This window comes from Pelodiscus sinensis, chromosome 28, assembly GCF_049634645.1.
Source record: "Pelodiscus sinensis isolate JC-2024 chromosome 28, ASM4963464v1, whole genome shotgun sequence".
NCBI lineage: Eukaryota > Metazoa > Chordata > Testudines > Trionychidae > Pelodiscus > Pelodiscus sinensis.
This window is the reverse complement of record NC_134738.1, coordinates 14,385,742-14,412,542: the sequence shown is the minus strand read 5'-3', so window position 1 is coordinate 14,412,542 and position 26,801 is coordinate 14,385,742. Positions and strand designations below refer to the sequence as shown.

The following is a 26,801-nucleotide window of genomic DNA, read 5'->3' as shown; positions in this document are numbered from 1 at the left end:
TCGTTTACTCTTACTCCAAACGCAAGAGCTATGATCCACCGTCCCCTCATAGAATAATACATTTTAAGACCCAAAGGGAAGTTGAGGACATTTTGACGATCCTATGGAACACAAGCCAGGGAATTTCACCCCATTTCCTCCTTATTCAGCCCAATAATTTATGTTTGGCTTAAAGCGAAGAAAGGCAGCCAGTCTTGATTTGAAAACAAGGGATGAAAAATCCTCCACTTCCTTTAGTCGTTTGTTCCAGTGGTTAATCACCCTCACTGGTAAAAAATGATACCTCATTTCTAATTGGAAAATGTCTGGCTTTATATTCCATTCACTGGTTCTTATTATGCCTTTCTCCACTAGATTAAAGACCCCAATAGTACATGGTATTTTCTCCCGATGAAGATAGATGTATACGTATCGAATCACCTCTCAATCTTCTTTTTGATAAGCTACACAGATTGGGCTCTTTAAGTCTTTCACTGTAAGGAATTTTCTCCAGTCCGCTCCTCATTTCTCTGCTTCTTCTGTACACCCAGTTCAGTTCTTCAGCATCCCCCTCAAAATGTGGGTCCCAGGACTGCATGCATTACCCCGGCACCGGACCCAACGGTGCTGCATACAGAGGTAAAATCAACCCACCCCCCCGCCAACTGCTCATTTTTCTCAGACTGTAAGTAGGCGTCTATTACAATAATTAATGTGCACATGGCCAACCAGAGAGAGAGAAATGTCTCTTCCCCCAACATGACAGGAGCAGATGGATCAATATTTGGTGACCTGCCTTAACTAACAGCCCTAGAGAACACCTGTTTATGGTATAGATGTCACTCCTCACACATTTTCTATTGGTGTGTCAATGATTATGCTGAGAAATGTGACACAGGCTTTCACTAGCAAAATGAAATTATATTCTCTGACAGGAAGTAGATGCCAGAACTAGGGGATGCTGGTACCGTTATTTAACCCAGGACCTCTGCCACATAGCTCCAAGAGATCTTTGGGCAGGGGCAGCCCGTGACTATAGGCCGACTCGGCTGTTGCCTATGGCTCCGCCTTATGATATCACAGGGTGCCCGATTATGATATCACAGGGTGCCCGGGGCGCCCGATGATGATGTCACTCCATTGACAGCCGTGCAGGTGGGGGCGCTGATCACACGTTCCGCCTGGGGTTTCCAGCCCCCCACCCTCAAGGCAGAACCAAGACTCCTGTCTTTGGGTCAACAGTTTCAGATAGTCAGGCCTACCGACAGGGGTGGGGAGGAAAAGGGGAGTTGCCCCGTGCACTCCTGGCAGTGCTAAGGTCTAGGGGCAGCACGCTGTGCTCCGGGTAGTGCTGCAGGTTGCCTGAGGACTGGCGTGGTGCATTCTGGGCAACGCTCAAAGATGGCTGGCCCCGCCCCTTCTGCCCAAGATGGGCCCTTTTCAGGAGAGGGAGCCAGGCCCCCCATACGTTGCTGAGTGGTATACAGAGGCTGTTGGCACCCCTGGATAGAGTGAGTCTAAAATGCAAGATACAATTGAAAAGGAAAAAATTTAAAATTTTCATTAAAGATTTAGCACAGAGACCATTTTATCACAAGGTGGGAAGGTCTCATAAGTGTCTCTGCAGTTTACCATTTCCCTTTACTTAGTTATACAAGATAAGCCAATATAAGTTAACCAATATTGTCCGGTTCTCAAAAGCCACCGGACAATAAAAGTATCCTCTAGCTCCCCCCAACAACTGTATTTAGAAAGTGACTTTGAAATGTCTCATGGGGATACTTACTCTCCCAAAAAGACAATCTCAGTGCAAATATCTCCTGTGTCCTGGGCCAGGAAGTTTGTTAAGAAAGCCGTCACGCTGTCCAGAGTGATATCGCCACAGACAACAATGAACCTACAGAAAGAGATTCAGATAATTCTATCATGTTTGGGACATAGAGAGTGCTTATTATAAACATGGCATTGTTAATTAGTCACTAGATGTCTCTGTATGCTATACAGAGCTCTAGATAGGCTGAAGTCCTTGATAAATATGGCCAACAAAGTTGGAACTCGAGCTGTGCGGAAGCTTTTTTGTTTGAACCTGCAGTTGTGCTTATGATTCCATATATCACACCTCCGTAGTTTGAAGGGTTATTTTGTAAACGGTAGAGCTATACAAGTACAGACAGTCCCTGGGTTACGTACAAGATAGGGACTGTAGGTTTGTTCTTAAGTTGAATTAAGTCGGAACTGGTACATATTGTAGGGGAAACTCTAGCCAAACATTTCTCCAGAGCTCAGTTTTATTCTCCCACACCTCACTTCCCACAGTCCTTTATTCTCAAGCTGAGGTGTCTGCTGAGAAAAGCCACTCCGCGTCTCCCTGGTCTGCTGGGGGGAAGCAGCTAGTGCGGGGTTGCCTCACCCCGTTTGTAAGTAGGGATCCGATGTAAGTCGGATCCATGTAACCCGGGGACTGCCTGTATTATAATGGTGGAGACACCAAAGGGAAAAAGGACTCATTTAGGAGAGGGAGAGGGATACTGAAGAAATTCGGTTCCCTAAATGAAGAATGGATGTCTTTCTAAAGGAGATAATCTAACTCAACCACAAGTTATGGATTTGAGGCAAGATTACTGGGTAAAATGTTATGCAGAAGGTTAAAATAGAGCATCATCCAGGTCCCTTTTAGCATTAAAGCACCCACTCTATGAACCTATAACTAGGAGTGATGAGATAACATTAAGACAAGGGCAATGTAGAAGGAATATCAGCGAGAAAATGCTACAAGCGATTTCTTCAATACTGCGGGATAGTCCCCCAAGGAAATGATGGCAGACCTATCACTTGAGTCATTGAAAAATAGAGCTGGTTAACCAACAGGTCAAGGCAAATTAACACGTCTGTTTTCCTTTATTTTGAATTCAAAATTTAGAAAAATTAAACTGTGAAAAACGTTGACTCCAAACATTCCTCCTTCCCCTTGTTTTGTTTGATATTTTTAATGTCAGTGGCATGTTTCACTGAAATTTTTTATTTTGAAAAAAACAACAACCAGTTTTACTAAAAAATGGAATGGACGAAGCACTGAAGAATATACCGGAATGGTCTTTCTTGGCTTGAAAGGGAAAAGCTAGCAATGAGAGGCGTCTTCTATCTCTAATTTATACTTTCTTCCCTCTTAGGCTGTATCTATGCTACAGCCTATGTTGGCCTAGCTTACCTCACTCAGGGATGTGAACGGAACATAAGTCACACTGACCTAAGTCCTCGTACGCAAAGCATCATGTTGGTGGGAGAGTTTCTCCTGGAAACTTTGCTTCCACCGTTTCCAGAGATGATATTTTTATGCCAATTGGAAAGCTCTCTCCCATTGGTTCAGAGCTCCTTCCCCTGATGCGCTGCAGCAGAAAAACTGCATCGATGCCCTGTACATATAGACTTACCTCTAGAAATAAAACTCATACTGAAGAGAGCTATTTTCATCTACGTATGCACTCAGATACCTTGGTGAGGAGGGCCAAGATGGATGGGGGGAGGGGTAGACAGAAAGTTTCACAAGTATCCCTTATTATTTTCTCTGAACTAATTTGTAGCCTGTCAGTGAAGCTGTTCTTTGTTTGGAAAAGACAATATAAAGAATCACACTTACTTCCTCCCTCTCACCACCTCATAGGAGTCTTTGTATTGTTGATTGCCCCCAACGATATCCACAATTTCAGGGATAAAATTTGCAAACAGAACCTAAAGAGTCAAGAAACACAGTCCTGCTTAGAGCCATCTCTGCTGTTCCCAGCGTTGGTTGGGGGTGCCCCCTTGTGTCTGTGTCTGGGGAAGAGCTCTCTCCAGTATGATCCCCCACCTCCTTTGGTCATTCACACGGGGACCACTCTTACTCTCAAGGCATTTAACTGCTTCCACTTCCTGGCCAGGGCACTGCACCGTTTTCCCTTTCTAGGGTAACAAAGTCTACCCCATTGGCTGTCCACGTGCCATTCCAGGCCCTCTCCTGATTCCACACTGTGCCACTTTCCTGGTGGCTAGGAGACTCAGGCCCTCCCTCTGAAGACTTTCTTCTTTTTCTGCGCTCTCTGGGTTTCCTCCTTCTCTCCTCACTAGGCTCAGAAAATGCCTGCAGACTGCCCCTCCACATCCCCTTTTTCCAAGCACTTCCTGGCTTTTTACAAGCTCCACCTACCGCTGCCCAGATGGGCGCCATCTTCCATAAGCGCTTGTCAATGAAGCCTGAGTCTCCTCCTAGTTGCAGCCTACTAAGTTAATTCGCCCACTCTGAGCTACATTAACCCCTTCATGTGTGGCGTGAACACTCCATCCTGTCCACCCATGTTAAATTTCAGAGCCTACATGGTGAGTGCAACTGAGAAGCAAGAAATCCTGCGGTAGGTAGTTATGAGAGGGGGCAGTTTTCCCTTCCCAGCTGTCCACTGTAGTGGTGGAAGGATGATTTAGAAGATATAGTACTTAAGTGAGCCTCAGAAAATCTGTGTTCTAGTCTCACCTCATTCATAACCTCCCTATGTATCCTTGAGCAAACCACTTAATCTACCATTATACCTCAATTCCTCATCTTTAAAATGGGGCTAATTTATCCCTCCTGCATAGGGCTCTTGCCTGATACAATTCATTAACGATTTTCTAATGCACAGATAAGATTTTTTTCCTAACTGATTAATCAAAGATTGGCTTGTGCTTTCAAGCATGAGGGCTTATACATTAAATACTTGGATTTTTTTTTTACAAAAATACTTGCCATTAAAATCCTGAATATTCTTGTTAATAGAAATCTAGCCAATCCTTTTTTGAATCATCCTAAGCTCGTGGCCTCTATGGTATCTTGTGGAAGTGAGTTTCACAGATTAACTGTGTTTTGCTCAGAAAAAAAATACTTATTTTTAGCTGTTTTATATTTGCAACCTTTGGGTTTCATTGGAAGTCAGCTGGTCTACTGCTAGTCAGGCCATCATCTGGGAGTGAGGAACCCAGAGCTTCGGGGGCTGGCATTCAACTCAACTAACATCTGGTCCTTGCGTTCAACTCAAGACAATCAGCCAGTGGTAGAAAGGAGATAAAGGTTTCTTACCAAACCAAAGATGATGAAGAAAATCATGAAAATACGACCCAAGCACGTTTTAGTCACCACATCTCCAAAGCCAACTGTTGACATGGTCACCATGATCAAGTATAAACAGTCAAAGTAGCTCAGGGACTGGGTATTTTGATGGTCAAGCCAAGGATCTCCTGTATTCTCCACCTGTCGGAATTATAAAAGGGAAGGGAAGATTTGGAAGGAAACATCCTGTGGATGTTGCAGCCCATTTTGAAAGTGTCAAGACCACTTGGAATGGTTTCGTTGAATGATCAGTCTTACTATTGTCTCCCGGTCTCTCTCGATTTTCCCATGGCTGAAAGATGCGTTTTTTGTTGCTAAATAATCTACTACTTATTTCCTAGCAAGCGTCAAAGTAATCCTTTCCTACCAATGTCCAGTGGCCCTGTTCAAATATTTAAACATACAATATCACTTTCCTCCCTCACCTACCCCTGATTTAGGTGTGGGGAACCTCTTTGCCAGAAAACATAAATATAACCCCCTAATGTAGACACGTGACACCAAAGGGGGTCGGTACCAATCCAGATTCACCTGCTAACATAACCAAGTACGCTGCGCTGGGGTAAACTCTCCCTTACTCTTTTGGATGTTGAAAATCTGAAGCCACCTCATCCTTGTTCCCCTGTCCCCGTGCAGCTAAGAAGCAACTGCTCCTCCATTTGTCCTATTTTATAGTTGAGATAACTTGCTAATTCTAGGCCCAGGCGTGAAAAATACATCCCATTGACTAACATAACTTTGCTGACTTCCTGCCATGTATAGATCCACCTACGTCCATGGAAGAAGACATCCATCAACGTTGATACCAGCATTTGGGGCAGGGGAGCTCTTTACCCGTCCATGGATGGAGGCTGAGTCTATCCCACAGGGTTGTGCTGGCATAGATAAGACTATGTAGTACTGACATACCCTTACAGTGGTCTTTCAGATCAATATGTATCCCATCCCATATCGCCTTAGTAAAAGGTTACATTCCCCAAACGAAACATTTACAGAGAATATTCAGGTTAAAAGTTTCCCCTCCAGGTTTATGATCAGGAATGGTAACACACATAAAGCTGTAGGGGAACCTATGGTCACTCAAACATGGATTTAAAAGTCGCTATTCTCCTGCAAAGGAAATTCTCTAGCCAATTACAGAGGGTCTGCAGAACCAAAATTTATCTACAGATTTGACACTGTTACCCTGGGTCTAAACAAAGACATAATCTGGCTGGCGCATTACAAAGCCAATTTCTCCTGCCTTTAACATCTGCATTTTCACATCAAAAGCTATGAATGGGATAAAACCAGTCCACTTAATTAGTCTCATTAACACAGATCCTGCAATTGACAGGTACTTTTTCTGCTGTTATATAGCTCTCTTTGGTTTCTGTTATTTCTGCTCTAATTCATCTGATGAAGTGGATTTTGCCCACAAAAGCTCATGAGTCTATATATTTTGGTAAGTCTCTAAGGGTGCGTCTACACTGCACCATAACACAAACTAAGATGCACAATTTGAGCTACACAAATTCCGTCTCTTATTTTGATGCCATTTCAAAATAGCTTATTTCGTCATTTGGCGCTGTCTACACAGTGCCAACTTTTGAAACGAAGCGCTATTCCAAAAAGTCCCTTATTCCTCACGGAATGAGGTTTACAGGGATGTCAGAATAGTGAGCCTGAAATAACAGGCTTGCTGTGAAGATAAGGGATAGCCATTTCAGGATACGCCACTATTCCGAAATAGCGTTGCAATATAAATATACGCTAAGGGTATGTCTAGACTACATGGCTCCATCGACGGAGCCGTGTAGATGAGTTTTCTAGACATAGGGAAATGACGCAGCAATTTAAATAATCACTGCTTCATTTACATCAAAATGGCTGCCGTGCTGTGCCGATCAGCTGTTTGGTGGCACAGCGCGGCAGTCTGGATGCTCCACGGTCAACAAGGGAAGCCCTTGTCGACTGTGGAGCATCCAGACTACCGCGCTGTGCTGCCAAACAGCTGATCAGCACAGCGAGGCAGCCATTTTGATGTAAATGAAGTGGCAATTATTTAAATCGCCACTTCATTTCCCTTCATTTCGAGTACACTAATCTACATGGCTCCGTCAATGGAGCCATGTAGTCTAGACATACCCTAAGATGCCCCAGGAACAAACGTTGTTTTTAAAGTTACAGACTAACCCAGCAACCCCTCATACACTTAGCACTGTTTTAGGGCTCCCCAGGAAGGAAGTGGAAATGATTGTACATACCAAGTGTATAAATCCTGCAGCTGTCAGCCAGGTGGTGAGGACTACAGCTAACAATCTGGTCAGCTTGATGGAGTTACTGGGGACAGAAAGGGGAAAAGCTTGTTAAAGACTTTGCATAAGTTATGTCATAGTTATAACTGCCCACATGACCCTCTCTGCCGACTGCACCTGGGCTCTAGCCAGGAAGCTCCTACTGGGCAGAATAACATTGATCTTCTTTCTTCCTTCTGAGTAGATCATCCAGAGCCATGAAGATGGCTACGGATAAGTTTGCACAGCTCAGACTCAGGGTCAAGGGCCAGATGCGACATGTAGATCCACGTGGAATCCTGGATCCGAATTTTCCAGCAGTGTATTACACCCACTTCCTCCATATCTTAAGCCAGCCAAAATACCAGGAGGTAACAATACATGGAAGCCATCACTTGACCACGCTTTGACTTACCTTGTCCTGGTAATCTTCAGAAACTGAAATATTTTGGGAAGTTCTAACAATCTCAGTGCTCGCAAAAACCGCAAACCTGCAGGAAAACAGCAATGGAAGAGGACAGAGAAAAGCTACGTAGAGCAACAAGACTCTCTCTCTCTCTCTCTCTCTCTCTCTGTGTGTATGTGTGTGTGTCTTGTGAAGGCCTAAGTGAGGCATAAATGAGGACCAGACCTTGAGAATTACATCAGAATGTCCATACAGCATCAGACCAAAGGTCCATCTAGCCCATTATCCTGTCTTCTGATAGTGGCCAATGCCAGGTGCCCCAGAGGGAATGAACAGAACAGGGAAACATCAAGTGATCCCTCCTCTGTCATCCATTCCCAGCTTTCAACAAACATAGTCTAGAGACACCATCCCTGCCCATACTGCATAATAGCCATTGCTATAGCTTCTCTGTGAATTTATTTAGTTCTTTCTTGAACCCTGTTATAGTCTTGGACTTCATAACATCCTCTGGCAAGGAGTTCCACAGGTTGACTATGCACTCTGTGAAGTAGTACTTCCGTTGTTTGCTTTAAACCTGCTACCTGTTAATTTCATTTGGTGACCCCTAGTTCTTATGTTATGGGAAGGAGTAAATAACTCTTATTTATTCATATCAAAATGTCAAGGAAGCCTGCCCATAGTACTCTTCCATTTGAATTCCTCATGGGAGTAACACCTCATCCACAGGGTTAGATGCCTGATGGGCATGGCATTAAAAGCTAGGCAGACAGATAAATATAGCGGAAGCAGAACTTAAACTGTGTGTTGGACTTGTGCCAATTTTCTTCCCAGAGGAGGTAAGGGCTGCACTACCCTCAGAGCCTAATTCTGTCCCAGGCAAACACACACACAAGAACAGTTTCCATAGTGCAGGAAAGTCAAGGCCATCTTTACACTAAATGAACAATCAATGCTCCTGCAATTGATCTTCTGGAGTTTGATTTAGCAGGTCTAGTTAAGACCTGCTAAATCAAACTCAGAGGGTGTCTCTGTTGGTGGCTGGTGCGCTTACTCCTGTGAAGAGTAAGACAGGCATCTCACTGTGGGGATGGTGGGGAAACTCAGAACAAGGTATGTTGACTCCAGCTACGTCATTCACATAGCTGGAGATGTGTACCTTGATTCAACCTTTCCTTTTAGTGTAGACCTGGCCTAGAATAAGGAGGCACCTTCACCTCTGTGAAGTAAAAGAAGGGGGCCTCGGAGTAAGACATGAAACAACAATGGTCCCCACGTGCCACTTACCAAGCCAGTACTTCTTTAAATAGAAGGAAACACAGACTGGAGGGATGGTGAAGAAATCCACAATGGAGTTGAGCTCAAACCAGAATCTCAGCTTATTGCCCGCTGCCACAAACTACAGAAAACAGGCATGTCAAGGACCGTTAGGACACTATGGGTGTGTCTATACTACAGGGTTTTTTCAACAAAAGTGGACTTTTGTCGACAAAACTATACCTGCATCTACACTGCCGCTGAGTTCTGTCGACAGAACTCAGCAGTTTTGTCAACAGCGGTAAACCTCATTCTACAAAGAATAACGCCTTTTGTCGACAGAGTTCTGTTGACAGAAGGCGTTATTGCATCTACACTGTCCTTTGCGTCTACACCGCCATGTCGACAAAACGGCTTGCTTTGTCGACAGAACTGGCTGTAGTCTAGATGCTCTTTGTCAACAGAAGCTTTGTCGACAGTATCTGTCAACAAAACTTCTGTAGACAAAAGCCTGTAGTCTAGATGTACCCTATGAGAGTGAAGCACGTGGGAGCAGGGAGACAGGTGAGTAAACCCGGAATGGGGCTTCTTTTGCTGAATGCAGCTAGCTCCGCTCTTGCTCTCTCATTTGCCCCTCTTTGCACCCAGTGACCTCTTCCGAGCTTGTTTTAAAGCAGGGCAGCTTGGGGCAAAGTCATCCCTAGCTTAGCCGGACACACTGACTTCAGTGGAGAATGGGATTTCAATGCCAGGTACCCCAGAGGAAGTGAACAGAAGAGCTTGATAAGTTCATGGACGTTAGGTCCAGCAATGGCTGTTAGCCAGGCAGGGCAGGGATGGTGTCCCTGCTCTCTGTTTGTCAGAGGCTGGGAATGGGTGACAGGGGAGGGATCGCTGGATGATGCCCTGTTCTGTTCTCTCCCTCTGGGGAACCTGGCATTGTCCCCTTGTTGTAACTCCACCATCTCATTGTCAAAGGCTTTGTCTATCCTGCAGTCACGTAAATAACACAGAGCGCATCTAGACTACAAGCCTTTTTGTCAAAATAATGTCGAGCTGGAGGGCTTCCTACTCCGACTCCTGTAACTCTCATTTCATGAGGAGTAAGGGACATCAAAGGGAGAGTGTTCTTCCTTCGACTTTCTGCGGTGCCAAAAGCCAAATTAAGCTATTTCGACGTCAGTGGCGTAGCTCAATGCGAGTTTGGCCCTGCTGTGTAGACGTACTCCCAGTGTTGTAAATAAACCACCTCCAGGAGAGGAGCAGCTAACAGCGTCACTGGGAGCCTGTTTACCCTGGCGCTTTACAGTGCCGTGACTTGCTAGGGGCTTTTATCCCCCCGTACTCGTGAGCGAGAAAGTTACAGCGCAGTAAAGTAGCAGAGCAGACAAGCTCATTGTGATGAACACTGATATTAGTTACTCATTTTCCCCTCTAAGGCACCTCTTATGGTATCTAAGTGCGACTGACACTGAAAACCCAATGACTGGCAAAACCCAGTCATAATTACCCAAATCTGTCATGAAGAAAATCCTCTTTTCTAAAGACTGCGCCAGAGTTCTAATGCCAAAAACGACGAGAAAAGGGCATTTCACATCAGAGCAGTCAATGATCTGCTAACAGATGCACACTGTGATCCACTCCATGCGAGGGAGAGTGGGAGTGAAATCTAGCTAATTGACTAGATGATGTGAACACATCATTCATGGCGGGAGCAGCAAACGAGTTTAAGAATGTACCTGGCTGCGGGAAAAGACAGATGAAAAGCCAGAAGGACAGGAAGTTGTTGTGAGCCATGGTGGCATTTGTACCCTGGCTTCAAAAGCTAAATAATGGCAACTGGATGTTGTTTTTCAAAGGGCAGACATGACTATTAGGGACAGGGGGAAGTTTCCCTCCACAAAAATCAGTGCATCAATCCGCGTTAAGAAGCTACGCACTTTCATCTGAAGCATCTAATTTTGCTCATTAGAATCAACAGTCTGAACCAATAGGGCCAGTCTTATGTTCTTAATTGGCAACAACTTGCTTCATAAAGAGTATACACCTATCTCACTACTGTTATGCCCCCCCATCACCATGTCACTTGAACCTCACTAACTCTACAGATGTTTGCACTAGGGACAATGTCAAACTGAAGTACGCAACTCCATCTACATGAATAGCATAGCTGGAGTCGATGTACCTTAGTTCCAGTTATCATAACACCCCCGGTGCGGGGTAGTCGATGGGAGAAACTCTCTTGTTGACTCCCTTTATCCCTCATGACCTGGTGGAGTACCAGATTTGACAAGAGTGCAATCAGCGGTCAATTTAGTGGGTCTTTACTAGACCCGCTAAATCAATCCCCTGGAGATTGATCCCTGCAGTGCTGATCTGGCAGTAAGCGTAGGCAAGGCCTTAGTTTGCAACACTAAGGGGGCAGAGAAGTATTTTTATCCCCATCTTACAGAATACACCTTGTCTAAGTTCACCGAGGGGGTCTGCGACAAAGTTGGGAATTGACTCCAGATCCTGAGACCCAGTATGCTAACATAACCATTGTTCCACCATAGCTGCTGCTTCTGGAGAGCGATTCTGATGACTTTGCTCATGGTGAACAAAACCTTATGTCACTATTGGGATTGGGGTGGAATGAAGTGCTATGTAATATGAGGGAGGATCATAGAATCATAGAATACTAGGACTGGAAGGGCCCTCGATAGGTCATCGAGTCCAGTCCCTGCCCTCATGGCAGGACCAAATACTGTCTAGACCATCCCTGGTAGACATTTATCTAACCTACTCTTAAATATCTCCTCAGATGAAGATTCCACAACCTCCTTGGGCAATTTATTTCAGTGTTTAACCTCCCTGACAGTTAGGAACTTTTTCCTAATGTCCAACCTAAACCTCCCTTGCTGCAGTTTAAGCCCATTGCTTCTTGTTCTGTGCTCAGAGGCCAAGATGAACAAGTTTTCTCCCTCCTCATGACACCCTTTTGGATACCTGAAAACTGCTATCATGTCCCCCCTCAATCTTCTCTTTCCTAAACTAAACAAACCCAATTCCTTCTGCCTTCCCTCATAGGTCATGTTCTCTAGACCTTCCATCATTATCAAAAGCTAGCCCTTTATAATGATGCCCCTTGGTCTGAGGGCTTATTCCCTCTTGCTACCAGGAATGTCAAGTCTCTCTTACACCTTCGGATCTGAGACATGACTATAATCTCATGTGAGTGCCATAGTGGTGTAAACCCATTGGTTTCAGTGGAGTGAATTCCTGCTTCTTGTTGTGATGGGAGGAGAAATGTTCCTATCCTGTTCCCTTGTGCTGTTACATTATCCCTCCCGTCCTTATTATTTTACCTGAGTTTGTGAAGTCTCCTTACCCGTAATCCGAAATAGAAGAGGAAGAATACGTTGAAGCCCATATCTACGGAAAGGGTCTCGTCCGTGAAAGTCTCATAGTGCTCCACTGGGCTAAGGGAGGAAAAGTCACCATAATTTAAACTGACATTGTTCTTTTCATGCAAGAGTCTTGAAATACTTGACTCACTCGTTTATTAAACTCTTGCAATCTGACTATGAATTAGGGATTATTCCTCCAAATATTTTTCATGATTAACTGCCTGATCCAAAGCATATTAAAGTCACTGGGCATCTTGCCATTCGCTTCAGTGGGCTTTGGATCAGACCCCAAATGAAATGAGAAACAGTAAGGTTAAGTGATTTGCCCAAATGCACACATAGAATCAGTAGCAGAGCTGTGAATGGGACTCCAGATTCGGAGCCCCTATTCTAATTCATATACCTCCACTGTGTTTAGCCTGGTGTAGTGCCATGTTACAGCGGCACTGGCAGGGTCTAACACAAACAAAATTTAAGTGTGTTTGTACCTGCATGATGTCATGGTCTCATTTACACACGTACACCCTGATCTGACATCCATTATAGCCATTGCAGAAACTTTCAACGGCCACTAGTCAGGCTTTTAGTTTGATTGTGGAATTTTCCCCAAACCATCGGCTAAGAACACACCAAACAATTTTAATCGCTGCTTTCTCAGCCCTAATCTACACTAGGGAATTATTTGGAAGTAACCCCCCTTATTTCAAAATAACAAGTGGAGTGTCTGCACTACGCAGCACGTTATTTTGAAATAACATGCTGGCTATTTAAAAATCTGTACTCCTCCTTTCATCAGGGAATAACGCTAACTTTGAAATTGTTATTTCGAAATAGCGGTAGTGTGGATGCTCTACTGCTGCTATTTTGAAATAATGACTCCCCAGAGTAATCTGAAGTAATTACTCCCCAGTGCTTCCTGGGGCTCTAAATCAAGGGAGCATGCCCACACAGTGGGGTTACACTATTTTGATTTTGTTATTTCATATTGAGTTATTTCGAAATAGTTTCCAAGTGTAGACATGCCCTCGGTGAGTTAAGGTGTGAAAACTAATATCAGTTTGCTTTAAACTTCGTAAGTTAGCTAAAAGATCACCTGACTCAAAAAACAAAGAACGTTTATCGGAAATCTTATATCAGAGGGGTAGCCGTGTTAGTCTGAATCTGCAAAAGCGACGAGGAGTCCGGTGGCACCTTATAGACTAACTGCATCTGACGAAGTGGGTCTTTGCCCACGAAAGCTTATGCTTCTACACTTCAGTTAGTCTATAAGGTGCCACAGGACTCCTCGTCGCTTTTATCGGAAATCTTAATTTTCATCTAGTCACATAAGCATTTTATTAGATACTACATTGTAGGGAATGGTGACACAGGAAGCAAAGGTATCCCTATACTAGCTTTAATCAAGTTAGTGTGGATAACAAGATAACTAGTTCTTGTTATCCACACTAACTAGAAGGTATGAATACTGTGTACAGATGTGTCTTCTCATCTCAAAAAAGATATACTGGCATTAAAAAAGGTTCAGAGAAGGGCAACTAAAATGATTAGGGGTTTGGAATTAGTCCCATATGAGGAGAGATTAAAGAGACTAGAACTTTTCACCTTGGAAAAGAGGAGACTAAGGGGGAATATAATAGAGGTCTATAAAATCATGAGTGGTGTGGAGAAAGTGAATAAGGAAAAGTTATTTACTTATTCCCATAATATAAGAACTAGGGGCCGCTAAATGAAACTAATGGGCAGCAGGTTTAAAACAAATGAAAGGAAGTTCTTCTTCACACAGCGCATAGTCAATCTGTGGAACTCCTTGCCTGAGGAGGTTGTGAAGGCTAGGACTATAACAGGGTTTAAAAGAGAACTAGATAAATTCAAGGAGGTTAAGTCCATAAATGGCTACTAGCCAGTATGGGTAGGGAATGGTGTCCCTAGCCTCTGTTTGTCAGAGGGTGGAGATGGATGGCAGGAGAGAGATCGCTTGATCATTACCTGTTTGATTCACTCCCTCTGGGACACCTGGCATTGCTCACCATTGGCAGACAGGGTACTGGGCTGGCTGGCCCTTTGGTCTGACCCAGTATGGCCATTTTTATGTCCCCCCTTATGTTCTTATGGAGATACAGACTTCAGGGTGAGCTAGTAAGCCAAGTATCGGCTCCTGGGAAGACTTGCTGACGCTTGCATTGTTACATCTTCGCTGCAATTATTCCTCACGCTAGCTAGCTTACAGCTGGCCATGGGCATGGATACCTATGATAAGATCAACATGTCCACATGCATTCTAAACATACCCTGAGCATGAAATCTTGGCCCAGCTGAAATCAGGAGCAAAGTGGCTATTGACTTCACTGGGCCAAGATTTCACCCTGAGAAAGTGCTAGATTCTCACACTTGCTATCTCTGGAATGCCACCTATGCCCGGTTGATTTTGCTGACCAGCTGAAGCCTCTGCCATATCAGGGGCATTCTTAGCGGGAGAGATCTGGCCAGCTCGCCATACCCGAGAGGTCAATCAGTTTAAAAATGTAGTTTCATTTCTAGCACGCCGTCCTATTCGTGGAGAGAATAGGGTGCAAATAAGTGTAAGCACTTGTTTGTTTCTTGAAAAGAAAACTCTTTTCCCCTCTGTAGCTACTCCTACTTCAGCAGGTTTCTGATGTCTTGGGACCGACCACAAAATCATATCGTGCGTGATGTATAATTCAGCTTCAGAGGTTTCCCCTTTTTGTTTGAACTCCCTTCAGTTTGTTCCAAAGCTTTTATATTTTATTTATTTTGCTTTAACATTCCATTTATTCTCCCAGCGTTATGCGCCAGTCCAAATAAAATGCTAGGGAAAGAAAGCCGGCTGCAGCATAGTCAATTGATCACCTGGCTTTAAATACTAATATCTTTTTCACCTCTGCTCACTTCCTGTAAAATATATGTATTTGGGTGAAAGATGGCTGGAGGCCACAGGACTGCTTCCTACTCACTCTAGTTATTTTACATCTGTCAAATTGGTTTGCAAAGGCTGTTTTTTCAAAAAGACCTCAAACCCCATTTAGGCACTCTAACAGGATGGCACACACCTCCCGCGAGTGCCCCCATCTGGTTGAGTGTGTTTGTCTGCTCCTTTTGTAGGCCTCCCTGGCCTCTGATTGGCCATTTCCTCCAGAGCTTCTCTAGCTTCCTGGAGGACTTATCTATGGCTCTTTCTGGGATCAGGGCCTTGTCCATTCTGTCACAGGCACCAAAATAAGAGGACAGATTTTTAAAAGAGTGCACACTCTCGGGTGAAGAGTTCTTCTAAAAATCTGGCGTCAATTGTGCGTGCATATAGGGATTGAGATCCAAGGTAGCTTGAAAATGTAGCTGCATGAGGGGAAAAGAAAAAAGAATTAAGTTTAATGAAATCTGAGCAGAAGAATGATCATGGGAACTTTTCCTTTTCTGACTACATGATATAATTCAGTGACTGTAAAGATATGGCTATTACAGTATAATTACATTTTAGTTATGCTTTTTTACACCTATTATTAGCCCTAAATTTGCAAAACTGGAAGTTTAACTATATGGCCAAGTAGGTGATTATAATGTAAATACAATGCAACTAATGTATCTGAAAGCTAAAAATCCGCATATAGTGTATGCAATCTAAACAGATGATAAAATGTAATTCTGTAACATAACTTCTCATCCCATGAATAAATGGTAAATACTTAATGTAACTACAGTATAATTACAATGCAATCACACAAAGTTTTTTCCCCTTCTCAAAGGCTACGTCTACACCGCAAGCCTTTTTCGAAAAAGAGCATCTAGACTACAGCCAGGACTTTCGAAAAAGCAAGCTGCTTTTTTGAAAGCGAGCACACAGGCAGTCCGGATGCTCTCTTTCGAAAAAGCACAGTTTGCATTACATAGCGTCTTTTTTCGAAAGAGCACTTTCGAAAAAAGGCGTTATTCCTCGTAAAACGAGGTTTTCCATGGTCGAAAAAACTGTCGCATTCTTTCAATTTACTTTCAAAAGAATGCAGCAGCAGTCTAGATGCAGGTAAAGATTTTTTGAAAAAAGGCCACTTTTTTCGAAAAATCCCTGGAGTCTAGACACACCCAAAGAATACAATTACATTTCTAGAGTTTCTTGTGCTCAGGACAGCAACTACACATAAAAATAGTCTCTTTTTTTTCTCAGCACCAGATCTGTGGATATTTTTGGCCACACACAGGGATTCACTCTTGTTGGCAATTCCAATCAAGTGCATCTGTGCAGGAACTCTATGGATTCTGGTCTGCCTCACGCATCATCCGTAGAATCATCAGTCATCGTCTTTATGGCTGTGGATGATGTGAGAAGCAGCTGGATTTTGTCAGCTAGATATTATCTCACTTGGCTGCCCCAGCAGCTGGAAAAAAAAAAAAGATCATTTACCTCTAAATCGGAGCCAACTTGATTTGGAGGCTGCAACAAGAGATATTTATATGGCCCCCTCATCACCTTCACATCTGAGCACTTCACAGTTGGTAATGAATTTATTCCTACCTCTAGTCTGGGAGGCCGGGCAAGATCACAAACCTGTTCTACAGCAGGGGGACTAAGGCCTGAAAAGTTTCAGGGTCACAGGCTCAAAAATGCTCCGTCCGCAAAAATGAGGTCAGATAATGAAAAGTGATTTCCAGAAGCCCAGGTGGGAACTCGCAGATGCCGCGTGGTGTGTACCTGAGACTCTGGCCACATTCCTTAGGTGGGCACTGATTTGAAAACCTGGCCCTAAGTGAACCAGTGAAGGACACAAAGTGGCAGAAGAGGCAACTGAACCCAGAAATCCTGGGTTCCATTTTGGGGTTTGAACTGTTAGGTCACTTCCTCCAGAGAATATGGCTGCCATTTTCAAATGAACATAAGGGAGTTAGGCACCCACCTTCAAGTGAAATTTAACAGGGGGTGCAACTCTCTGAGGGCACATCTACACCCCGCAGAAGATTGACGCTGCCGCGATCGATCTTCCGGGGTTCGCTTTAGTGGGTCTAGTATAGACTCGCTAAATCGAATGCAGAGGGGGCCTCGTTGGTGCTGAGACTCCTACTCCTTATGAGGAGTGAGGGAAGCTGACAGGAGCGTTTGCTCCCATCGACCTCCCGCTGTGGGGACGGTGCAGAAACTCGATTTAAGATACGTCGACTCTGGCTACGTAATTAATGTAGCTGTAGTTGAGTATCTTAATTTGACCTTCTGCTGTAGTGTCGACCAGGCCTGAGGCTCCTTGTGCCTGGTCGCATTGCCACAAGACCACCCTTTAAGAACACATATCATGTGGGGCTTCTACAGCTTGTTCCCATGTATGAGGAAGCAATGCATCTTTGGGATAAGCATCTAGATTCTACTTACAAGACACAGTTGATGAAGTAAATGATGAGGGATCCAATGCTCAGCAGGAACACCAGTATCATCTACAAAACACAAGCATCACGCAGGAGGTATGTTACTTGCCTGTCTGAAATGGACTCTGTCAGTACCTCTGCAGCATCCCCTGTGGCATTTGTAGGTGATTTGGGGCAGAAAGGCAAGAAAAAAACCAGTTATCTGTGCTGTGTGACAAAGGTGGGAAACGGGCTTTAATCTGGATTAGCCACTGAGGATATTCAGATGGTGTAAATCGGTGACAGGGCTGCATGCAGCCCATTGTGGGTCCGTGTGTAGCCCACGAGACACTCCATTTACCGTTGTCCATGCATAGAGTTGCCAGAGTCCACTGGTTTCCATCCATGTCGTTTTTTTGCTTCCTGGTATTATGAGAGTGACTCACACGTAACGCAAAGGCCTGTGAAGTGAGGAGTGGGCTGACTGCATCCAGTGCCGACTGTGAGAGCCGCACGCTTCCCCTGCAGCTGTTCAAAGGGCCGCTACCGTTCGGTCGACACATCCCACAAATTCTAGGTACGCAAGTCAATGAGCAAAACTGCCCTATCATGGGAGACGGTCTTGGTTAGGACAGTCTTATGGCTCACTGGGATGAAGAGCCACCCATGTGGCCCTAGGGAAGTCTCTGCTATGAAGTCCCCGGTACACCTAGGGAACCAAGTACACTGAAGAACTGGGGATTGTCCGGGTCTCTGCATTGATTTGGAATAACTTTTAGACCACTTCATGTCTAGGCCTTTCTACTGTCATGAGCATTGTCATCTGCATTATGTCAGGTAGCAAACAGAGATTATTACCCTTTGGAAGGTGTTTGATGGAAGGAGCAGGTACACTCAGTCTAATAGAAAGACATTAAATAAAGAGCTATCACAGTCGGCCCCTGTATCGCTGTTAAGAAGGCAAGCACCAAATGGGTCCTGAGGACTAAGTCCTTTTGATTATCCACAGGATGAAGTTACTATGGGTATGTCTACACTAGCTCATTAATTCAAGCTAGGTAGGTAAATGAGGTGACTGGAGTTGAAACTGAAGCCCAGGAATTAAATATCTCGGGCTTTATTTTCATGTTCCCATCCGGTCACCATTTTGAAATTTCACTAGCCCAAACTCACTTAGTTACTTCGAACTAAGTCCTTCTGGAATGAGGAGTAACAGTTAATTCAAACTAAGAACTTAGTTCGAAGTAACGTTTCACTGCCACGTATAGCTGCGTGGCAGTGAGTTCAGGCTAGTGAAATTTCAAAATGGCGACCGGACAGAAAAATGCAAATGAAGCCCGGGATATTTAAATCCCGGGCTTCATTTGCAACTCCGGTTGCCTCATTTGCCAACCTAGCTCGAATTAATGAGCTAGTGTAGACATTCCCTATGACAAGAAGCAATGGGCTTAAACTGCCACAAGGGAGGTTTAGGTTGGGCATTAGGAAAAACTTGCTCACTGTCAGGGTGATTAAACACTGGAATAAATTGCCTTGGGTGGTGGTGGAGTCTCCATCTCTGGAGATATTTAAGAGCAGGTTAGGTTAGACACCTGTCAGGAATGATCTAGATCAGGGATAATCAACATGAGACCCATGGCCCGTTTGTTTGCGGCCCACGGGGCGGTTTGGGTTTATGTGGGGCTCAACATGGCCTCCACTGAGAACACGTTCCACAACGATGAGGCATCTCCCAGGTGGGTTGAGCATTGAAAGACGCAAGCGAATGGGCTGGCTGGAACAGACGGGTACAGGGTGTCAGCTTTTCTAGCCCCCAGTGAGGAGGTGCCGGGAGCGGTGGAGCATTGTGTGAAAGAATCTATTCGCATATATTTGCATACATATTTGCATGTATATTCAATCACACTTAAGGAGTAGCTCTCGGCATGTGCTGTGAGTATCATTGTGGCCCCTGGGGCTTCCCAAGTTGAGTAGCTCTACTCTAGATGGAGCTTGGTCCTGTGCCGAGGGCAGGGCACTGGACTTGATGACCTCTTGAGGGCTCTTCCCATTCCTCTGTACTAGGATTCTATACAACCTGACCCCATCTTGACCAGAGTGACCATAGGGCTGTGAAGATCAATCATTTCATGGGTGTTCCTTCTGCTCAAGGAGACTCTTCCAATCCCTCACCCCAACCCAATAATGTTTGTTTGGAGGAACCGAGGTGAACTGTGGTGTAGGGCTCCCTGGAGCACCACCGACAGACTTTCACTTTGCTACAGGAAGACCCTGCCAACCCATCCACTTACCAGCACACGCCCCATGTAAGTCTGAGCTGACAGCATCATCTCCACCGACTCTAGGAAGGCTCCATCCCAGCGAACTGACGTTTGCCTCGTCTTGGGCAGCCACTGAGCCTGCGGGGTGTATCTGCCCTACGAGCAACACAAAGCGTTTGGGACTGAGGGAAGTACCAGAGTTTATACAGCTTGCTAGGAGAGCAACAGCCGCCGCAAGGGATCCTGCGACATGCCTCCCAACACATCACGTCACTGTAAGCAGAGTGGAAAGGAAACCGACTTGGGTTCCTCGTCTTCAGCTCTCCCAGGTGAGCCAATGGGAAGAATTCTCCTGGAGGAGCTGGCAGGGGTGGTGGACAACGGACCCCAATGGTCACAGCGCCACAACAGGGAGGTTAATTTTGCATCTGCCGCATGGAAGTCACAGAGCCAATTAATAAGGGGTTGGAATCTACAGACCTGCTGGAGAGGGAAAGGGGAGCAAAGGGGACCCTGTGATTCTAAGGGGCCCGGCAGCTGGAGCCCCCGGCCCTTTAAATCACCGCTGGAGTGCACACAGTGTGCTCCGCACGGCTTTGAGGGCTGGGGGTGGCGGGACGGTGCACTGTGGGCGGCACTGAGGGCTGGCTGCCCCCAGCCCTGCCTCTTCCACCCGAGATCACCCCTTCTGGAGCATGGAGCCTCCCCCCACACCTCTTTTCTAGGGGCCCATGGAAACTGTTGGCCCCCCTAAAGCACACACACACACACACACCTACTCCTATGCCCACCCTGCATTCTGAAAAAGAAAATAGTGAATGTGGTTTTCTTGCAGCCAGCCACGGAGCTTTCTCACCATCAGCGAGCGGCAAAACTGCACCACTGAAAGGGAAGTTCTGCAGGACTCCAGAGTAACCCAACCTCGTGAGTCAAGGTGTCAGGGGGCTGACTGCTGGAAAAGGCATGTTATGCCCATGAACAGCACTGTGCATTTGAGCTGGTCCATGACGTGAGGGTTGCTTGTCTTCCTCAAAAGCATCATGAGAAGATCACTGCTTTAGATAGGAGACAGGACTACCTGGGCCTGCCTGAAGGTGTTGTGCTGTCATGGATGATGTATGTCACACATCTATCCAAGGCGACACCATCACAGGACCTAACCACATCAGCCATGACAGCAGGGGCTCATACAACGGCACATCTTCATTGTGATCTAGGCCATCAAGTGCCAGCAATGCCCCTCTGCCATGTATGTTGACCAAGCTGGACAGTCTCTGCGACAAAGGAGAAATGGACACACACCAGACATCAGGAACGGAAACACGCAGAAGCCTCTGGGGGAACATTTCAACCTGCCTGGGCACGCCGTCATGGCTTTAAAATTCGCTGTTCTTCTACAAAGGAATTTCACCGGCCAATTATAGAGGGAGAGTGCAGAGCTAGAATTATTTTTGCAAATTTAACACTGTTACCTTGGACTTGAATAGAGACATTAAGTGGTTAACGCACTACAAAGTCAATTCCCCCTGACTTTTACATTCCCATTTCCACATCAAATCTACAAATGGGACACATCGCACCCACATAGAATCATAGAATCATAGAATCATAGGACTGGAAGGGACCTCGAGAGGTCATCGAGTCCAGCCCCCCGCCCTCAAGGCAGGACCAAGCTCCACCTACACCATCCCTGACAGATGTCTATCTAACCTGTTCTTAAATATCTCCAGAGAGGGAGATTCCACCACCTCCCTTGGCAATTTATTCCAATATTTGACCACCCTGACAGTTAGGAATTTTTTCCTAATGTCCAATCTAAACCTCCCCTGCTGCACTTTAAGCCCATTACTCCTTGTCCTGTCCTCAGAAACCAAGAGGAACAAATTTTCGCCTTCCTCCTTGTGACACCCTTTTAGATATTTGAAAACCGCTATCATGTCCCCCCTTAATCTTCTTTTTTCCAAACTAAACAAGCCCAGTTCATGAAGCCTGGCTTCATAGGTCATGTTCTCTAGACCTTTAATCATTCTTGTCGCTCTTCTCTGTACCCTTTCCAATTTCTCCACATCTTTCTTGAAATGTGGCGCCCAGAACTGGACACAGTACTCCAGCTGAGGCCTAACTAGTGCAGAGTAGAGCGGCAGAATGACTTCACGAGTTTTGCTTACAACACACCTGTTGATACAACCTAGAATCATATTTGCTTTTTTTGCAACAGCATCACACTGTTGACTCATATTCAACTTGTGGTCCACTATGACCCCTAGATCCCTTTCCGCCATGCTCCTTCCTAGACAGTCGCTTCCCATCTTGTATGTATGGAACTGATTGTTCCTTCCTAAGTGGAGCACTTTGCATTTCTCTTTATTAAACCTCATCCTGTTTACCTCTGACCATTTCTCTAACTTGCTAAGGTCATTTTGAATTATGTCCCTATCCTCCAAAGAAGTCGCAACCCCACCCAGTTTGGTATCATCTGCAAACTTAATAAGAGTACTCTCTATCCCAATATCTACATCATTGATGAAGATATTGAATAGTACGGGTCCCAAAACAGACCCTTGAGGAACTCCACTTGTTATCCCTTTCCAGCAGGATTTAGAACCGTTAACAACAACTCTCTGACTACGGTTATCCAGCCAATTATGCACCCACCTTATCGTGGCCCTATCTAAGTTATATTTGCCTAGTTTATCAATAAGAATATCATGCGAGACCGTATCAAATGCCTTACTAAAGTCTAGGTATATGACATCCACCGCTTCTCCCTTATCCACAAGGCTCGTTATCTTATCAAAGAAAGCTATCAGATTAGTTTGGCATGACTTGTTCTTCACAAACCCATGCTGGCTATTCCCTATCACTTTATTACTTTCCAAGTGTTTGCATACGATTTCCTTAATTACCTGCTCCATTATCTTCCCTGGGACAGACGTTAAACTGACCGGTCTATAATTTCCTGGGTTGTTCTTATTCCCCTTTTTATAGATGGGCACAATATTTGCCCTTTTCCAGTCTTCTGGAATCTCCCCTGTATGCCATGATTTTTCAAAGATCATAGCTAAAGGCTCAGATACCTCCTCTATCAGCTCCTTGAGTATCCTGGGATGCATTTCATCAGGACCTGGTGACTTGCTGACATCTAACTTTCCTAAGTGATTTTTAACTTGTTCTTTGTGTATCCTATCTTCTAAACTTACCCTCTCTCTGCTTGTATTCACTACGTTAGGCACACCTCCAGACTTCTCGGTGAAGACCGAAACAAAGAAGTCATTGAGCATCTCCGCCATTTCCAAGTTCCCTGTTACTGCTTCTCCCTCCTCACTAAGCAGTGGGCCTACCCTGTCCTTGGTCTTCCTCTTGCTTTTAATGTATTTATAAAAGGTCTTCTTGTTTCCCTTTATGCCTGTAGCTAGTTTGATCTCATTTTGTGCCTTTGCCTTTCTAATCTTGCCCCTGCATTCCCGTGTTGCTTGCCTATATTCATCCTTTGTTATTTGTCCTAGTTTCCATTTTTTATAGGACTCCTTTTTTATTTTGAGATCATGCAAGATCTCCTTGTTAAGCCAAGCTGGTCTTTTGCCATATTTTCTATCTTTCCTACACAGCGGAATTGTTTGCTTTTGGGCCCTTAACAACGTCCCTTTGAAATACTTCCAACTCTCCTCAGTTGTTTTTCCCTTCAGTCTTGCTTCCCATGGGACCTTACCTACAAGTTCTCTGAGCTTATCAAAATCTGCCTTCCTGAAATCCATAACCTCAATTGTGCTGGTCTCCCTTCTACCTTTCCTTAAGATCATGAACTCTATTATTTCGTGATCACTGTCCCCTATACTGTCTTCCACTTTCAAGTTCTCAACTAGTTCCTCCCTATTTGTTAAAACCAAATCCAGAACAGCTTCTCCTCTGGTAGCTTTTTCAACCTTCTGAAACAGAAAGTTGTCTCCAATGCAGTCCAGAAACTTATTGGATAGCCTGTGCCTCGCTGTGTTAGTTTCCCAACATATGTCTGGATAGTTGAAGTCTCCCATCACCACCAAATCTTGGGCTTTGGATAGTTTTGTTAATTGTTTAAAAAAGGCCTCATCCACCTCTTCCACCTGGCTAGGTGGCCTGTAGTAGACTCCTAGCATGATATCACCTTTGTTTTTTACCCCTTTTAGCTTAACCCAGAGACTCTCTACACAGCTATCTCCTACGTTCATCTCCACTTCAGTCCAAGTGTGTACATTTTTAATATACAAGGCAACCCCTCCTCCCTTTTTTCCCTGTCTGTCCTTCCTGAGCAAGCCGTACCCTTCCATACCAATATTCCAATCATGCGTCCCATCCCACCAGGTTTCTGTAATACCAATGATATCATAGTTGTATTTATTGGTTAGCAATTCCAGTTCTTCCTGCTTATTACCCATACTTCTCGCATTTGTATATAGGCATCTAAGATACTGATTTGATCTTGCCTCCCTGTTGTGCCCTGACCCTCCTTTCTCCTTGCCATTATAGGCCGTAGTCCCCCCCATTTCCAACCCATCTCCCAGTCCCGCACATTCAGCACTTACCTGTGGGCTTTGCTCACCTGCCCCACTTAATTAGCTTTATTAACACGGACCCTACAACTGATGGGTAGTTGCTTTTTGCTGTTATATAGATCTTGGATTCAGTTATTTCCACTCCAACTCATCTGAGGAAGTTGGTTTTGCCCATGGAAGCTCATGGTCCTAGATTTTTGTTAGTCTCTAAGGTGCCACAGGACTGCTTGTTGTTTTTGAAGTTACAGACTGAGCCGGTGACCCCTCTGAGACTTTTTAACAATCCTTATGTTAGGGCTTTTTTTAACCCGGGGCTGGAGGAAAACACTTTGGGCCAAATTCACCCTGGAGTAAGCTAGCGCATCTTTTAAGGGGTCTGTCGCTCCTGCTTGCACCAGGAATGAATTCAATCCATGAGCTTTGGCTCACTTAAACAATCAATGCCGGCATGTAAGCCTAGGAATAGCCCAGCTCTCGAGGTTCTTTTAATGCAGCCTGTAGGATTCACATTGTTTTTTTCCCTTATAGGTGACCCCAACATGTCCCAGGTCTGGGGCTTTCCATTGTCCTTGTAGCATCAGTTCACGGTGATTAGTTTCTCACATTAGCAGGTGTGTTTCTTGTCCTAGAGGTCTGGCTATGAATTAGTGCAACAAATCCTCAATGCAGGTTTATTCTATGGCTAGGAAACGGTAAGCGCCGCTATCCTCAGCCGTCTGCATTTTAGAGCTGATTGTCTATTGGCTTCCTTGCTCTTATAACCTATTTCCGGAGCGCCTGTTCTCTGTGCATTGCAGAAGAAATCATGCTGAGCCCAGTTTCTTTACACGCCGTTTTTCAGGCTCTCGCAGCCAAAGGCACCAGATCATCCAAAATTAATTCAACTCCTTGGCAAATGGGAATCCTTTCTGCCTTGCCAGTAACCCATATGCTCCCTTCATTTTCTGCCCACGCCATCCAGGTGGGTTGATCATGTCAAGTCATTTCTCTACGATGGAAAGAGGTGGCAAGCCACAGTGGTAGCACAACGGAATGTAAGGAAGATGCAACAGCATCATTTGAAATCATGTCGTGAAGCAACCACTCCAGACTTATTCTTTCGATGCATTCACACCTTCTGTGAGCCACTGTGTCAGTGTTGTTGAGAGAGCTAGGAGCTGGGCTTTCGAAAGGGGATCAAGAGCCCAAACCTCACAGAAATTCATTGGGAATTAGACACCTAATTTTCCTTATCTGACCTGGTGTGCACACATGTTTGAGAGAGACAAATTTCCTTATCTGACCTGGTGTGCACGCGCACACGCGCCTGTGTGTTTAATCATCAAGTAAAATCCAGAATCTTTCATGCCAAATGACCACATTTTCCCTGGACACCTGCTCTGTTCAGCACAACAGAGCAGAAGATCGAGTCAGAGATGGAATTTCCAATCCGGAGCATAGCTAAGAATACTAAGATCTTCTGTAACAAAATTAAAAAGGCCCCCGACTTCCAAAATGTAGATTTTCCTATGTCAGCACCCAAACATGCACCACTTCAAGAAGACTTTGTATTTACCTTTGTGCTCCGAACGCACTTTGAGACGACCCTGTAAGCATATCGGGCTATCCTGGCAGCTAATATGAGAAACAGGCCTCCTAAGAAAATTGACAAAGAGGAAAGGATAAAAGCTACTTGGACAGATTTTACACACTGAATTCTATTCATGTCCCTCTGCCTGCTTCTTTCTCGGTTTCCTCCCTGGCTCAGCTCTGGCATTCTAAGAACACGATGCTTTTGTGGCACCGTTGTGACCTCATTATCAACACGCAGCACTGTGAGATCACCTCTGGTACAGGAAGTGAAGAGGTGGAGCTGCAATAAAGATGTTATCTGGATACAGGGCTTCTTGAATATGAGTCATCTCTCATAAGTAGGGATATTGATGCATTCATTTTTGCTGTGGTGGCACATTGTATTACTGTTAACTTCATAAACAGCAATTTTCATCTCATAAAATCTGATCTTCTTTGGTTCATAAATAATAGTATTAGAGAGAGAAACAATGGTTTTGTGGTTAAAAACTGGATCTCAGTAACTCAGGATCCAACAGCTGGTTTTGCCCAGACTTTGATTATTCTGAGAAAAGGGCATCTCACTTAGTCTATGGGCCTCAGTTTCTGATCTGAAAAACTGGGAGAACAATTCTGCTCTGCTTCCATTCCTAGTTCATCTCGCTTATTTAGATTGTAAATCCATAGGACAAAGGCT

At 44.8% G+C, this 26,801-nt stretch overlaps 1 protein-coding gene across 1 annotated transcript in view; it reads right to left on the bottom strand.

The window, feature by feature from the left end:
• KCNU1 (potassium calcium-activated channel subfamily U member 1) overlaps positions 1–26,306 on the bottom strand; it is an 84,644-nt gene extending 58,338 nt beyond the window's left edge. The window contains 10 exon segments of the mRNA XM_075910804.1: positions 1,766–1,876; positions 3,617–3,708; positions 5,066–5,236; positions 7,342–7,417; positions 7,787–7,862; positions 9,065–9,176; positions 12,405–12,495; positions 17,792–17,853; positions 20,055–20,180; positions 26,109–26,306. Of these exon segments, the coding sequence (XP_075766919.1) occupies positions 1,766–1,876; positions 3,617–3,708; positions 5,066–5,236; positions 7,342–7,417; positions 7,787–7,862; positions 9,065–9,176; positions 12,405–12,495; positions 17,792–17,853; positions 20,055–20,180; positions 26,109–26,258 (1,067 nt within the window). The 5' untranslated portion in view covers positions 26,259–26,306.
• Positions 26,307–26,801: the final 495 nt, after the last annotated feature.